Source organism: Pongo abelii, chromosome 2, assembly GCF_028885655.2.
Source record: "Pongo abelii isolate AG06213 chromosome 2, NHGRI_mPonAbe1-v2.0_pri, whole genome shotgun sequence".
NCBI classification, from domain to species: domain Eukaryota; kingdom Metazoa; phylum Chordata; class Mammalia; order Primates; family Hominidae; genus Pongo; species Pongo abelii.
The window spans coordinates 92,326,006-92,339,714 of record NC_085928.1 but is presented as its reverse complement, the minus strand read 5'-3'; the positions used below and the strand labels follow the sequence as shown (position 1 = coordinate 92,339,714).

The 13,709-nt window shown below is 40.0% G+C and overlaps 1 protein-coding gene across 6 annotated transcripts in view; it reads left to right on the top strand.

Moving 5' to 3' along the window:
- PTPRG (protein tyrosine phosphatase receptor type G) overlaps positions 1-13,709 on the top strand; it is a 735,254-nt gene that overhangs the window by 422,521 nt on the left and 299,024 nt on the right. For all 6 annotated transcript variants that reach the window (XM_024244436.3, XM_024244435.3, XM_063722016.1 and 3 more), the window contains one exon: positions 5,672-5,851. In XM_024244436.3, coding sequence (XP_024100204.1) covers positions 5,672-5,851 — 180 coding nt within the window. The remainder of the gene's footprint in view (positions 1-5,671; positions 5,852-13,709) is intronic.

The window sequence follows — 13,709 nt, the reverse complement described above, 5'->3', positions numbered from 1 at the left end:
AAGATTTATATGTGTCGACCAAGTCCTTTGGGCTAAATCTGCCGTAAAGAAACTGAGTATGAAGTGAAGTCTCAGATTCAAGCCCAGATTTACAGTATTTGCCATTATTTTCACATGAGGAATTCTGTCTGCCTTAAACAGACCAGTTGGAATTAATCTCCAATTGTGTGATTTATTCTCCCTACTGTAGAAATATGTCTTCCTGATGCTAGTTTACTGAATTGTAACATCTCAAAATGAGAAAAATACAGTGACTTGTGAATGGCACACTAAGGAGGTAGAAGTGGATTATTTTAATGCACAAATGAGCTATAGGTTAAGCTAATGATGTTTTTCTTAGTGACAGCTTTAGAAACTGAATTTATCCAACTTTATATAAGGTTTTTATATAAGCTTGAATAATATCACCCATAAACTTGATTATTTTCTTTACCCTAGTCTCTTGTTTCCTTCGTCTTTTGTGTTTGCAGACTCCGTTTATCCAAAAAGGATATGACAGTCATCCCAGTATTACCCATAAATCAGTGCCCATCTCCCTCATCTATCATGCCATAGACAACGGCCTAAGTGCATACCAGTAAACCCAGTAAAACCTGGATAGTAAAATTTAAGTCATTTAACACAACTTATATTTTACTTGGCTTCTATGCAGTTTCCTCCATAATTTCTTCATTTCGTTGGCAGAGTAGCCACAAAAGAATGACCTTTTGACAAGGACCTACTAGGAACCCAACATGGGTGTGTTTACTATTAACTGAGCACCAAACTTTACTCAGAGCTCATGAGTTTTTCCATTAATTTTTGTTTTTGATTCCACCATTCAATCTAGAGCACCACATTCTATTTATTGTCTGTGTCTCCTTGATCTTCTCTGGTCTCTGACAGTGTTTTAGTCTTTCTCATGACCTTGACACTTTTGAGGAGTGTTTGTCAATTATGTAGAATGTTCCCCAATTTGGGTTTGTCTGATGTATTCCCTATGATTATACCAGGGTTGTGAATTTTTGGAAAGAATACCACGGAGGTGATTTGCCCTTCTTACCACTTCCTGTCAGATGTCCAAGGTAGCCATGTGGTCTCACTGGGGATGTTAACCTTCATCACTTGACTAAGGTGATGTTTGCTAGGCCTCTCCACTGGGAACTTACTCACTAAATCTAGCCAAAGATGGGATTAAGCTCTTCTTGCCAGAGGGGCTAACTCTACTTTTGACTCTTGGCCTCTGCCCAAATGGGAAATGCCTGAGTAAGATGACCACAGGCTAGTAAACTTCTCTGCACTGCAGGAAGTGACTTCACTCAAGTGTCACCCCCACCATAAGTTCTCTCCTGGGAAGGTGGGGCCCCTCCTCTCCCTTTGCATGCCATGAAATGCTTGCACCCACCTGCCTTAGCCGTTGGGTGGGCTACATGTCTGTTCCATCCATTGCCTAGTCAGTTTCTTGACAGTCTGCTGTACATTTACAAGCCAGTAACAGAGGCAGTAATTATGGTGGGCAGCACTTATTGAACTTCTGGTGTTTGATAATGCTCTAAGCATATGGATTATCTAATATAATCCTTACAGCCAACCTTTGGTATCTGGGCACCTCATTGTACAGAGGAGGGGCTGCGAGCCACAGGCAGCTTAAATTGTCCAAGAGAACTGGGGCAGCCCTGCTCCTTATCTCCCATTTCTCAGCACTGTCTAGGACTGAGCAAGTGTTGATTCTGTATTTAAATTGATAACAGTGATGGATTGATCATTAAGACTAAATTTCCTCTTTGATTGACCTTCTTTGATTACAGAGGTCTGTTAAAGCATAGAAAAAATAAGAGCACTTTAAAAATGATGATGCTTCGCAGAAGGCATCGAAAGCAAGAGTTCTGCTGCACCCTTTCTTTAAAAAGCCATAGTCACCTTTGCTGGGCTTGTTAAGTTTGCACATGGGTTCTTTCATGGATATCGCATACTTGGAGCTTATTTTACCTTGTCACAGTTCAAACGAATTTAATATACTAGTGAAGAACGAAAAGGAGTATTTACTCCTGAAGTTGACATCCTGGCTCTGGAGACCAAGGGAGTGAGGAATACTTAGCAAGAAGTCAGTAGATAGATGTGTAAACTCAAACTAAAATAAATATGACAACCATCATATTGAACAATTGTCATATTTAATATGACAATCATATTTAATATGATTGAATCATCATATTAAAGAGTGGAACTCTGCCACTCTTTAATGTCTTCTTTCAGTTCTCTCTTCTTTCATTTCATTTATTTGTACCTAAAAATATGTTTTAAGGGCTTACTGTATGTGAGCCCCTGTGATAGGCATTGGAATGAAGTTGTACAAGATATAGAAGGAACCAGTTCTCAGAGTTTACCACTAGTGGGGAAGACAGACATTTAGGTATAAATGGTAAATTATACAATAGTGATAATGGGATCCAAAGGAAACCAAGAACCCCTGTGTATCCGTCACAAAGGGACGTTTACCCTGAGATCAAACTTTTAGCCGGGGGTTTCAGATGTGTTTATTGAATTCATTAAAAAAATATATTTGTCATCACATGTTGAATGAGAAACACTATTACATTCCCTTAGTACTTAGAGGTTGGCAGTATGTCTCAATCAAAATCTCATTTCTTTAAGACTTTCATCAGGTGAACAGGAAATTACTTTTGGCAGCCCAAACTGCCCTGTGATTTCTACCCCTGCCCTTACCTCTTCCCTTTTGAGAACACGGACTTGTGTACTAGATTGAAGTGTTGGAGTTGGTGAGCCATTCAGAAGGATCTTGCTGCCAAAATACAGATGTCTTGTTACTTCTAAGAAAGAGTCAGTAAGAGGAAACTAAAGTGCAAGTGACTTCTTATTCTTATTTTAGATGGGTAATATCATGTCTGAGAGAGGAAGGCTTCTTGTTAAGTGTTCATCTCTTCCCAACTAGGTTTAAGTTAACCATAGCCTTAATTTAGTATCTTTTTTTTTTTTTTTACTTAAAAGTATTTATTCAAATTTGTGAAAAACAAAGCATTCAATACTATGAGTCTTGTGGAACTGCAAATGATTAATGGTATAATTCTTAGTCTTTTATAAAGTGTCTTAACACTGAAGAGATTTATACAGTGTGGAATGCCAATGGTGCTTCGATGTGAGAATAGATAATCAATACCTCCAAGCTTGGAAAAAGTGTTCTGTTTCCTCTGCTAATGACATAGGGGTTTTTGCAAGGCAAGGGTGTCTGAAGCATGAACTACTCCAAAGAAGAATTAATTTGAAATCTGAAGTGGAAGATCAGTTTCAATTAAAATTGCACTTGAACGTATATTGGGTGGAAGTGTGAAAGCAAGCATGTAGTCGGCTTAAATCTTCAGATTGTTACCAGTAAATAAATGAATCCCACTGGTATGAACCCAGATTATATTTTTATAGAGTGATAAATTATATTTTACACATATCTGGAAGGTTATGAGAAATAATATGAATGGCAAGTACTTTTCTGACATTGCAGAGTATTTTTTAAATTGTTAGTAGTAGGAGGATAATTATCAGCTATCTGTTTTTAAAAATGATGGCTTGCATCTATTATTTGAGTCATATGTATTTGGATTTATTTTACTGTGTCCCATATCATTTTTCTCTGTTGAGTGTAATTTTATTGTACTGTAAGTTTCTAGAAGGCATGCATACATACACATATGATATTATGATATTAAAACATTAGATTCCATAATTTGGATTTACAAGCTCAATTGTGGCTAAGTAAAATTCCTATTTTGGTCAGCCGTCTAATAAATCAACAATCACTTTATTTGGTTTTTCAATAGATTGTTTTGGCATCTGGAAGAAAATTTAAGCTGTAGACAGGATAATTAGAGCCATTCCTTATGTCTCGTTCGTCTCCTTTTTTTTCTTTCCTCCAAATACATAGATGCAAGATGAAAATAAAGTTTGGCCAAAATAAAATTTGGCTAAATATATGGCAAATGCATACTATCCCTTTGTGACTCATCACAGTCATAGGGAATTTGACAAAGAGGTAAAAAAAATACATGAGTGAAAAGCCTATGACAATTTAGTTGGAATCGTGCAGTGAAGAAAATGGTGATGTGAACTTTTTCCAGATAGTAGCGTGACACTTATAAATGACTTAAAAGTGCCCCAAGGTTGCTAGACCTTTGCCAGTCAGCAAACATGTTCATTTGGATAGTCTGTTTTTATCTTACTCTTTGGGATGAGGATTAGGGAAAATGACTGAAGCGTTAGAGTGAGGCTGCGGTATTTTCCAGATAGCAAAAATATGCATCATTTTTAAGGAGCTATATCCATTGCTCTTGCAGCCATGAAACCTCCCTTACCATAATGGAAAATACTTTCTGTGATTGTCCCATTTTTCTTGTACCATTGTTTGTATCTACTGTGAACTGCTACCAGTTTTTGGGGAATGGGGAAAGCCATGGCAAATGATTGGGTGGCAGCCACTCATGTGGGCTCTTATTTAGTGGTAGGGAGGTTTATCTACTACTAAACTAACAAGACTAGTAGTTAGACTTACCTACTAATAAACTAAACAAGATTTCTTTGTGTCTTCCATTGTACGAGGCTAAGTATACAGGAGGCACAAAAATCCCCACCCATCTACCAGTATTTCTGTAGATGAATGTATATACACACATTAAGCTTTCTCATTGGGAAGCCTGTGTTTTACTTGCTAAAAATTGTGAAGTTTTTTCTTATCTAATTCTCAATAAAGGATTCAATCTTAATCTTTCCAGCAAAAGTTGTTTCAGCAGGCTACTCCCGCTTTGTTGTGTCAACAAGGTTAAAAGTAGGATGCAGAAAAGTCTAAGAGCCTGTAGTCAACGTAATAGAAACTGCTCCCATAATATTTCATTTCCAAATAGGACAAGGAGGCAAATGCAGTGTGTTTTCTGTATTTATGCCTGATTGGTACCTATTAGAATTATGCTTTATGGTTGTGCTTTCTTCGTTTATTTCTGTGGCATATGTCCCCCCAAATTCTTTATTTATATGAGTGCAGAGTCCAGTCTGAAGGTAACTTTATACCTGCATTTTCTATGAGAGAGAAGGATTGAAAAGGAGAGATGAGTGTCTTAACACTCAAGTGTACAAATGAGAGCCAAACTGAAAAATCTTTAACAATTAGCCAAAGGAAAAACCTGCCTTTATTGCCTCCATCATTTGTAATGCCTCTCATCTAGTTTTCTGTTGCCTCTAATTTTTTTCCCCTTTTTCGTGTTTACAGTCTTTTATGGGCTAAGAAGAAAGTTGTATTTAGGATATTGCCCACAGTAGCAAAACATGCTAACTTGATGAAGGTGCTTTTTTTTGTGAATAAATGCTCTACTTATTTTAGGAAACATTTAAAAATTGTCAGAAATATGGACAACCCTAACAGCCCTTCTACACAACTCTCTTAACCTGATTAAAGATAAAGTTAGCAAATGTTTGATTGTAAATCAAGAAGCAAAACTAACTTAAGTAACATCTTTTCTGAAATCTTGTTGCCACATCAGGCCAATGGGTTTGATTCATAGTTTTCAGTACATTCACCTCTTTGGATTGGGGACATGTTGAGAGATGCAGTGCCCAGCTTCCTAAGATTTATTCATTTTATCCCTGACCCTTGAACCATGAGGATTAAAGTGTTGTCTTCTTTCAACAGGTGCCTATGGTCCTGAGCACTGGGTCACGTCTAGTGTCAGCTGTGGGGGCCATCACCAGTCTCCTGTTGACATTTTAGACCAGTATGCGCGTGTTGGGGAAGAATACCAGGAACTGCAACTCGATGGCTTCGACAATGAGTCTTCTAACAAAACCTGGATGAAAAACACAGGGAAAACAGGTAGACAATGGCTTCTTTATTTGTCCACAGAGCAACAGGAACTATTTTTGGATGTCTCTGGTGTTTACCTTAACCATGACTTGCTCCTTAAATAGTGCACATTGCTGTAGGGAGCCTAAATCAGTCCTTAGTTTCAGAACAAGTTATGTAACTCAGTAAATCACTCTGTGGCTAATCACCCTGTGGCTTCATTTTTTAAGAAATATAAACTGTAGATAATAAAATATTATACATCTAGACCTAGGATTGTAGTGATTAAATGAGTTAATAGGTGTAAGGTATGTAGAAGGACTTTCAGAAAGCTACCCAATCTGGTAGCCACTAGCCACATGTGACTACTTCCATTTAAGTTTTAATTAAAAATTAAATAATATGAAAATTTGGTCCCTCAGTTGTACTAGGTACATTTCAAGTGCTTATCAGCCACATACGGCTAGTGACCACCCTATTGGGCAGCCCAGACAGAGAACATTCTCTCATTGCAGAAAGTTCTATCAGGTAACATTGTGCCAAATATGCAAATGAAAACAGAATTCTTATCTTTCTTGAGATTTTGCTTTATTAATATTTTTTATTACTTCCGAGTACAGATGAACTGTCTCATCCCTTTGTGTATCAGACCAGCAATTCAATTCTTCCACTTGTCACTTTGGGATTTGTGAATATGCAGCATCGTCTTTTTGCCATTGCTAATGCGAAGAGCTGCCTCCCTCTCAATTACTGTTGTGCAAATATCAGTTTATAGATTGTCCTTGTAAGTACCAGAGAATGCCTTGCTGTGCTCCACTGTACAATCTGAAAATAAGCTCTGGGATGTTGTATTACATCTCTGCTTAGTGTTACCTGCGGTTCTGTTGATGCCTAAAGATATTTTTCACTCTTATTACTTAACTACTTATAACTTTGGCCCATTAAAGGAAGTTTTTTTTTCTCTTTCTCTTTTTAAAGTGAACCCTTTGTAACCAAGGATGTCACTGTGAACCACTGTTAGTAATCCCTTTCAGGAGCCTTGGCTGTCAGAGCCCTCATGCTGGGTGAAAATGACTTCGCTCCTAGCCCTTTGATCCTATTCATGTTGTAGGTCACAAAGTTGCCTTTTTTTTTTTTTTTTTTTTTAAATAACCTAACTGGCTAAATGGGCAGCTTTAGGGATCCATTTTCTTTCTTTCTCCAAACCATCGTTTGAGATTATTCATAGCTGATTGCTTTGAGTTTGCCTGGTATGTTCATAGAATTGCTTCCCACTCACTTAGCGCAGTGATTCCTGGCTTTGGGCCTTTTTTATAATGTCCCCCAGAAACAATTCTGCTTCCTGTGTTAAAGCAGCTGACCCTCTCCTGTAGCTTGATTCATCTATATGAGTAGCTGCTTAGAAAAAACTGATGATCCAATAATGTTATTTGTACGTAATTTTTTTTATTTTTGAGACGGAGTCTCACTCTGTTGCCCGGGCTGGAGTGCAGTGGCATGATCTTGGTTCACTGCAACCTCCACCTCCTAGGTTCAAGCGATTCTGCTGCCTCAGCCTCCCAAGTAGCTGGGATTACAGGCATGTGCCACCACTCCCAGCTAGTTTTTGTGTTTTTAGTAGAGACAGAATTTCGCCATGTTGGCCTGACTGGTCTCGAACTCCTGACCTCAGGTGATCTCCTCGCCTCGACCTCCCAAAGGGCTGGGATTACAGCCACTTCACCACCTCTCTACCAATCCAGCACAGATTGTGTGCTTATTGTTAAAATTCGGAATTTACCTATCAGTTGCCCTACTTTATGTTTTAAATATGGTGTTCTTAGGATAACTGCAATGAGATTATTTATCTTCAGACCATCTAAATGTAGTGGGCGAGAGCTTTGCCACACTGGGTGCAATCAGATTGGAACTGAGTACCACCTCAGCACCAAATTCTGGAGGGCTGTCAAAGACAATCACTGGGCTCTCTGATATGGTTTTCTACTTGACTTGCAATGCTTGACAGCCTTCGGCAAAGATAACACGTTTCAGTGACAGCTTTCAGCTTCGTATCACCAATGACAGGTTTTAGACGTATGTAGGGTTCACTCAATGCAAGTTGATTCATGACCTTGGTCTTCCAGAAGCTGATTATCAATCTGTGTCACTCTCCTGGCTTCCTAGAGTGATCCACAACCTGTTGCATATCTCTGAGTGCATGCACTTGATTTTAGAGCAAAGCTATCCGAATACGAAGCCATCAGTCTCAGAAATTTCAGAAGCACAGTGTTCTGAGAAGCAGAAATAAATCTTTGTTACTCTCATACAACTTATTACTGTAAAATTCGCGACATAATATTAGATAGGCAAATATATCGTAAATACTCTAAGATGATTCTGTAGAAAGGGTTTTTAAAAAGTGACAACCAGTTATATGCAATTTGAAACAAAGAACGTGCGTTTTTGCATTTTTTTTTAAATCTCTTGAAAGAGTTTTAACTTATGGTGGTTTAGAAACTTGGGTGCAGAAATCAACTTGTATTGTTTTGTTTTAACACTAATAGAAACTTCCTTCATTTGGTAGGTCTTTTTTTTTTGAGACGGTCTCACTCTGTTGCCCGGGCTGGAGTTCAGTGGCATGATCTCAGCTCATTGCAACCTCTGCCTCCCGGGTTCAAGCAGTTTTCGTGCCTCATCGGCCTGAGTAACTGGGATTACAGACACCCACCTCCATGCCCGGCTAATTTTTTTTTTTTTTTTGAGGCAGAGTCTCACTCTGTCACCCAGGCCAGAGTGCAATGGCGCAGTCTCGGCTCACTGCAACCTCCGCCTCCCGGGTTGAAGCAATTCTTCCACCTCAGCAACCCGAGTAGCTGGGACTACAGGAGTGCGCGCCACCACCCCCGGCTAATTTTTGTATTTTTAGTAGAGACGGGATTTCACCACGCTGGCCAGACTGCTCTGGAACTCCTGACTTCAAGTGATCTGCCCGTCTCAGCCTCCAAAAGTGCTGGGATTACAGGCGTGAGCCACCGTGCCCGGCCATGCCCGGCTAATTTTTGTATTTTTAGTAGAGACAAGGTTTTGCCACGTTGGCCAGACTGGTCTTGAACTCCTGGCTTCAAGTGATCTGCCTGCCTCAGCCTCCCAAAATGCTAGGATTACAGGCATGAGCCACCATGCTTGGCTATTCTGTAGATCTTAACATGCCACATGAGTTCATAAATTTTTTAGAATTTTGGAGAAATGAGTATTTATTTGCTCTGTTTTGTCTGGATCATATAAATTCAACTGAACAGTACATATTAGTGCAGGCTAAATTAGGGTGGGGTTGATAATTTCCACATTGAATAATATTGATAGGCAACCTAATTCTTTTTTTTTTTTTTTTTTTTTTGTTTAAGAAACCACCTATCACTGTAGTATAGTTTTTTTTGTTGTTGTTTGTTTGGTTTATTTATTTATTTATTTTTTTGAGATGGAGTTTCGATCTTGTTGCCCAGGCTGGAGTGGAATGGTGTGATCTCAGCTCACCGCAACCTCCACCTCCTGGGTTCAAGCAATTCTCCTGCCTCAGCCTCCCGAATAGCTGGGATTACAGGCATGCGCCACCACACCCGGCTAATTTTTTATATTTTTAGTAGAGACGGGGTTTCTCCATGTTGGTCAGCCTGGTCTCGAACTCCCAACCTCAGGTGATCTGCCCACTTCTGCCTCCCAAAGTGCTGGGATTACACACGTGAGCCTCTGTGCCCGGCTCACTGTACTAGTTTTGAAAGATGGTACAATTAAGAGAAATGGATTAAAGGGGTCATGGTATCTGTGCATTATTTCTTACAACTGCATGTGAATCTGCTATTCTGAGAAATATTAAAAGTTTAATTTAAAAAAATTCATGTATCATAAGCCACATGGTCTGTCTTTGTGCCATCCATTTTATATCTATCTTGCATACCTAAAAGTATTTTAGAGTATTTTGTGGAACTTTATATTCCAGGAAATAAATTCAAGAGGGAGTATTTATTCTTTTCTGATGGAAATTTACAGGTCACTTATCTGTAAAATAGACTCTGTCTTTTGTATATTAAAATATGAATATAGAAAGTTAATATTTAAAGCAGCCTATTACATACAGACAGTAACTCTCCCATAAAACAGCTTAAATGTTCAGATCTGTCTTAACCCCCTGAGAGTGCTATATATCCTATCCAGCATAATCAATAGAGCAACTTGGTTGTACCTAGCCCACTTCTCGAAAGTTGTCTAAAATATCTTCACAAGACAGATAGCATCTCTCTATTTCTTCCTGAGGAGCCGTAACTATCTATTGTGCCAGTTCCCATTTGATTTCATCTAAAGTTATTTCCCTTTCTTTCATTTTTGTAGAATGAAAAGGTAATGCATTCATCAATAACATTTCAAGACAATCTTGCTGTTCCTAGCATTAGCTTCCAGCAAAATGATCAGAATTTAATACTTAGACGGTGCTTCTGATGTATGTTAATAAGACGTGGCCTTCTATGAATTTTAACTATTGGGAGGGTTTTCATTTTGTTTTTTTTTTTAAACTACTTTTTCTTATATCCCACACTGAGGACAAATAGTAAATGTGTTTACCACAAGGCATGCTACTTTCGTCTTCTCACATTGTATTGGTTGATTATATTTTTTCTTTGCCTACAGTCTTCCCTATTTGTCTGCATATGCCATAGTGCCTGATACAGGTGGATTCAAAATATGGTTATTGAGTTCACACAAGAATCAATGGGAGGGAAACTATGTATAGATGGGGAAGTCAAGAGTCATTTTCTAGTATGTTACTGAGCCCATAAAAGTAAGGCAAGTAGTAGGACACTGTTGCATTGAGTTTACTTTACCTGGCTCTTAGAAGTTTTCAGTAGAGTAGCAACCTAAGAGCACACAGAGGCAAGCTAAATAATGAACAAACTAATTGCAAGCTGGTAAAAAGAGAAAAATGAAATCTTAACAACCTTGGTCATTTCCACATGCTATTTCCCTGACTGAGCTTGTGACCCAAGCTAAGTGTTGGAGGAGGATGTAGCTCTGCTGCTCTGCTCAGACACCGGCCAGGGGTAACTACCCCTCCCCAAGGTCAAGCAAGTATCTGGAGTTGAAAGATACTCTTTGCCCTGTTGACTGCTGCCTCTCTGCAGCCCTGAAGAGCCACTTGTCTCTTCCAAGGTCAGTTGAGACAAGGATTTGTGAGTCTTACTGAGAGTCAGCACCAGGCTACCACTTTAGATGGGCACCTTACAGGTTTTCTTTTTCTTTTTTCTTTTTCTTTTTTTTTTTTTTTTGAGACAGAGTCTTGCTATGTTGCCCAGGCTGGAATGCAATGTCACCATCTTGGTTCACTGCAACCTCCGTCTCCTAGGTTCAAGTGATTCTTATGTCCCAGCCTCCCAAGTAGGTGGAATTACAGGTGCATGCCACCACGCCAAGTTCATTTTTATATTTTTAGTAGAAACAGGGTTCCTCCATGTTGGCCTGGCTGGTCTCAAACTCCCGGCCTCAAGCAATCTGCCCCACCTCGGCCACCCAAAGTGCTGGGATTACAGGCATGAGCCACTGCGCCTGGCTCATTACAAGGTTTTCGATAGCAATCTTCATGATGTCTGATTCCCCTCCAAGACTGATGGACTTTTGTGCCTAGCCCTCATGCAAGATGTGATCCAACAGTGGCATGGTTGCTCAAGTGTAATACGGATGCCTTTAGTAATCAAGAGATTGGTTAGGAAGTTTCTAGGAAATGTGTGTTTGTGTGTGTGTGAGGGGGGTGTGGGTGTGTGGGTATGGGTGTGTGTGTGTATTGTGTATGTGTGTGTCTTCATATATTTCTGATAGTCTAGGCTTTCCTCCTTCCTTCCTTCCTTCCTTCCTTCCTTCCTTCCTTCCTTCCTTCCTTCCTTCCTTCCTTCCTTCCTTCCTTCCTTCCTTCCTTCCTTCCTTCCTTCCTTCCTTCCTTCCTTCCTTCCTTCCTTCCTTCCTTCCCTCCCTCCCTCCCTCCCTCCCTCCCTCCCTCCCTCCCTCCCTCTGTCCCTCCATCCTTCTTTTTCTTTTTCTTTTTTTGATGGAGTCTCACTCTGTCTCTAGGCTGGAGTGCAGTGGTGCAATCTCTGCTCACTGCAACCTCTGCCTATTCTTTGTATTCTGTTGGACTCGATATGTCTTTCTCTACAGATCTCTCCATGAGCCTTTACATTTTTTGTTGTTTCATTCTCTCCCACATTTCCTCCTGTGTCTTCTTGCATTTGCCTCCGCTGGGGCATGTCTCTGTCTCTCTGCCTGATTCTGCCTGTTTTCAGTCCCTGCTCCTAGCGTTGGCCCCCTTCTCGCCCTTCTTCCTGTCTTCCTTCCTTACTTAGAGCTGGCCATAGAAGATAACTGAAGTTTAAAAAATGTTTTTATTTGTTGTATCTGTGGAGTAGATTTTGATATTGACAATAATAACCTAAATGTGTTCTTATTTCAATAAAACCTCTCTTATCTCTGATAATATTGGATGGGGAGGGCCTGGAAAAGTGAAATACATGAATGTTCCCCAAATGTATTTTTGGGAGGGTTTCAAACTCACCTGGTACCAATCATTACTTTTATTTTTAATTATAACACTTCCAGTAGCCTCCTCAATGTAATGATCCTTAATAGGTGTAAATATGGAACGATGATGGTAGACCATTGTGGAGTCATCATTCCTTGATCAACAGTTGCTTTTTTACTCTGAGTTTTGTTTATGTCACTGATGAATAGGTCATTTCACCTACAAAGAGACTGCCAAGCTTCTGATTAAGAGCAGAACATCAGCCAAGTAGACAGACGTTTGGAAACATCTGGGCCCTTGGCATTGTTTATATTGGGGAATGCTAAGTGTACTTTTGCTCTACTTTATACATTTTCCTGTTTCAAAGGCCCACATTCTTGGGTTCTTTCATTCTAATACTATCCAGCTTTGCCTGAACTCTGGAATTGAGCTTGGAGCTATTTCACTGGGTCACTCTTTGGCTAGGTACTCTGCAAGCTGTGTTTCCTGTCTGCTAAGCTCCATTTTCTTTGTTATCCCCACAGCCTCAGTCCCCAAGTTCAGTAGTAGGAACTAGTTTTTGTGTAGACAGAAGCCTAATTAACCAATTACCCTGAATGTTACAGGCCATTTTTTGAAGAACTTTTTCTTTTTTAGGGTACAGCGTTCTCTGCTAGACTCCTCCATCTTTCATGCCTTATATGGTTAAAGTGTTAACTAATCCACCTTGTTCATCTCACTCAGTTTAGCAGTGAGTTAACTGAGACCCAGGATAATCCTGCAGTTTATCATCTCTTGGATATCTGAGGTTGCTCTTACTCAGCACGTCCAGTGACTCTTTACTGGATTACTGCTATCAGCTTCTCACTTATTTCTACTGACCAGCATTGCTTTCCTCCCAGGCCTTCTCCACAGAGTGGCCAGAGTAATCTACTTAGTTCCCTAATCTGATCTTGCCTGTCTGTCTGTCCCTCTTTGTTGTTCTCCTTCTCAAGCATATCAAGGACTTCCCATTTGTCTTGGGACAAACACAGACTGCTCACTGTCCGTGCCTCAAACTCTGTCCTCGTGTCCCATCGTGCTCTCTGGGTACCTGTCACCTTGGCTTTCTCTTACTCATTACCACTACCACGGGGCCATTGATGCTTTCTTGATGTTCTCCCATCTTGTTGGCATTTCCCCGGGGTAGCTCCTTTAACTCTCAGCTCAGACCATGACACCCTCCCCTTCTCTCCTCTGGGGTTCGATGCTCAGGTGCTACCCCTTGTCCCACTCGCAAGTTTGCTTCTGTTGTCTGTTTAGTTCTTGGGACCTGTCTTTCCCATCAGCCGTAAGTTCCATAAGGGCAAGAGTTGTGTCTGATTTACC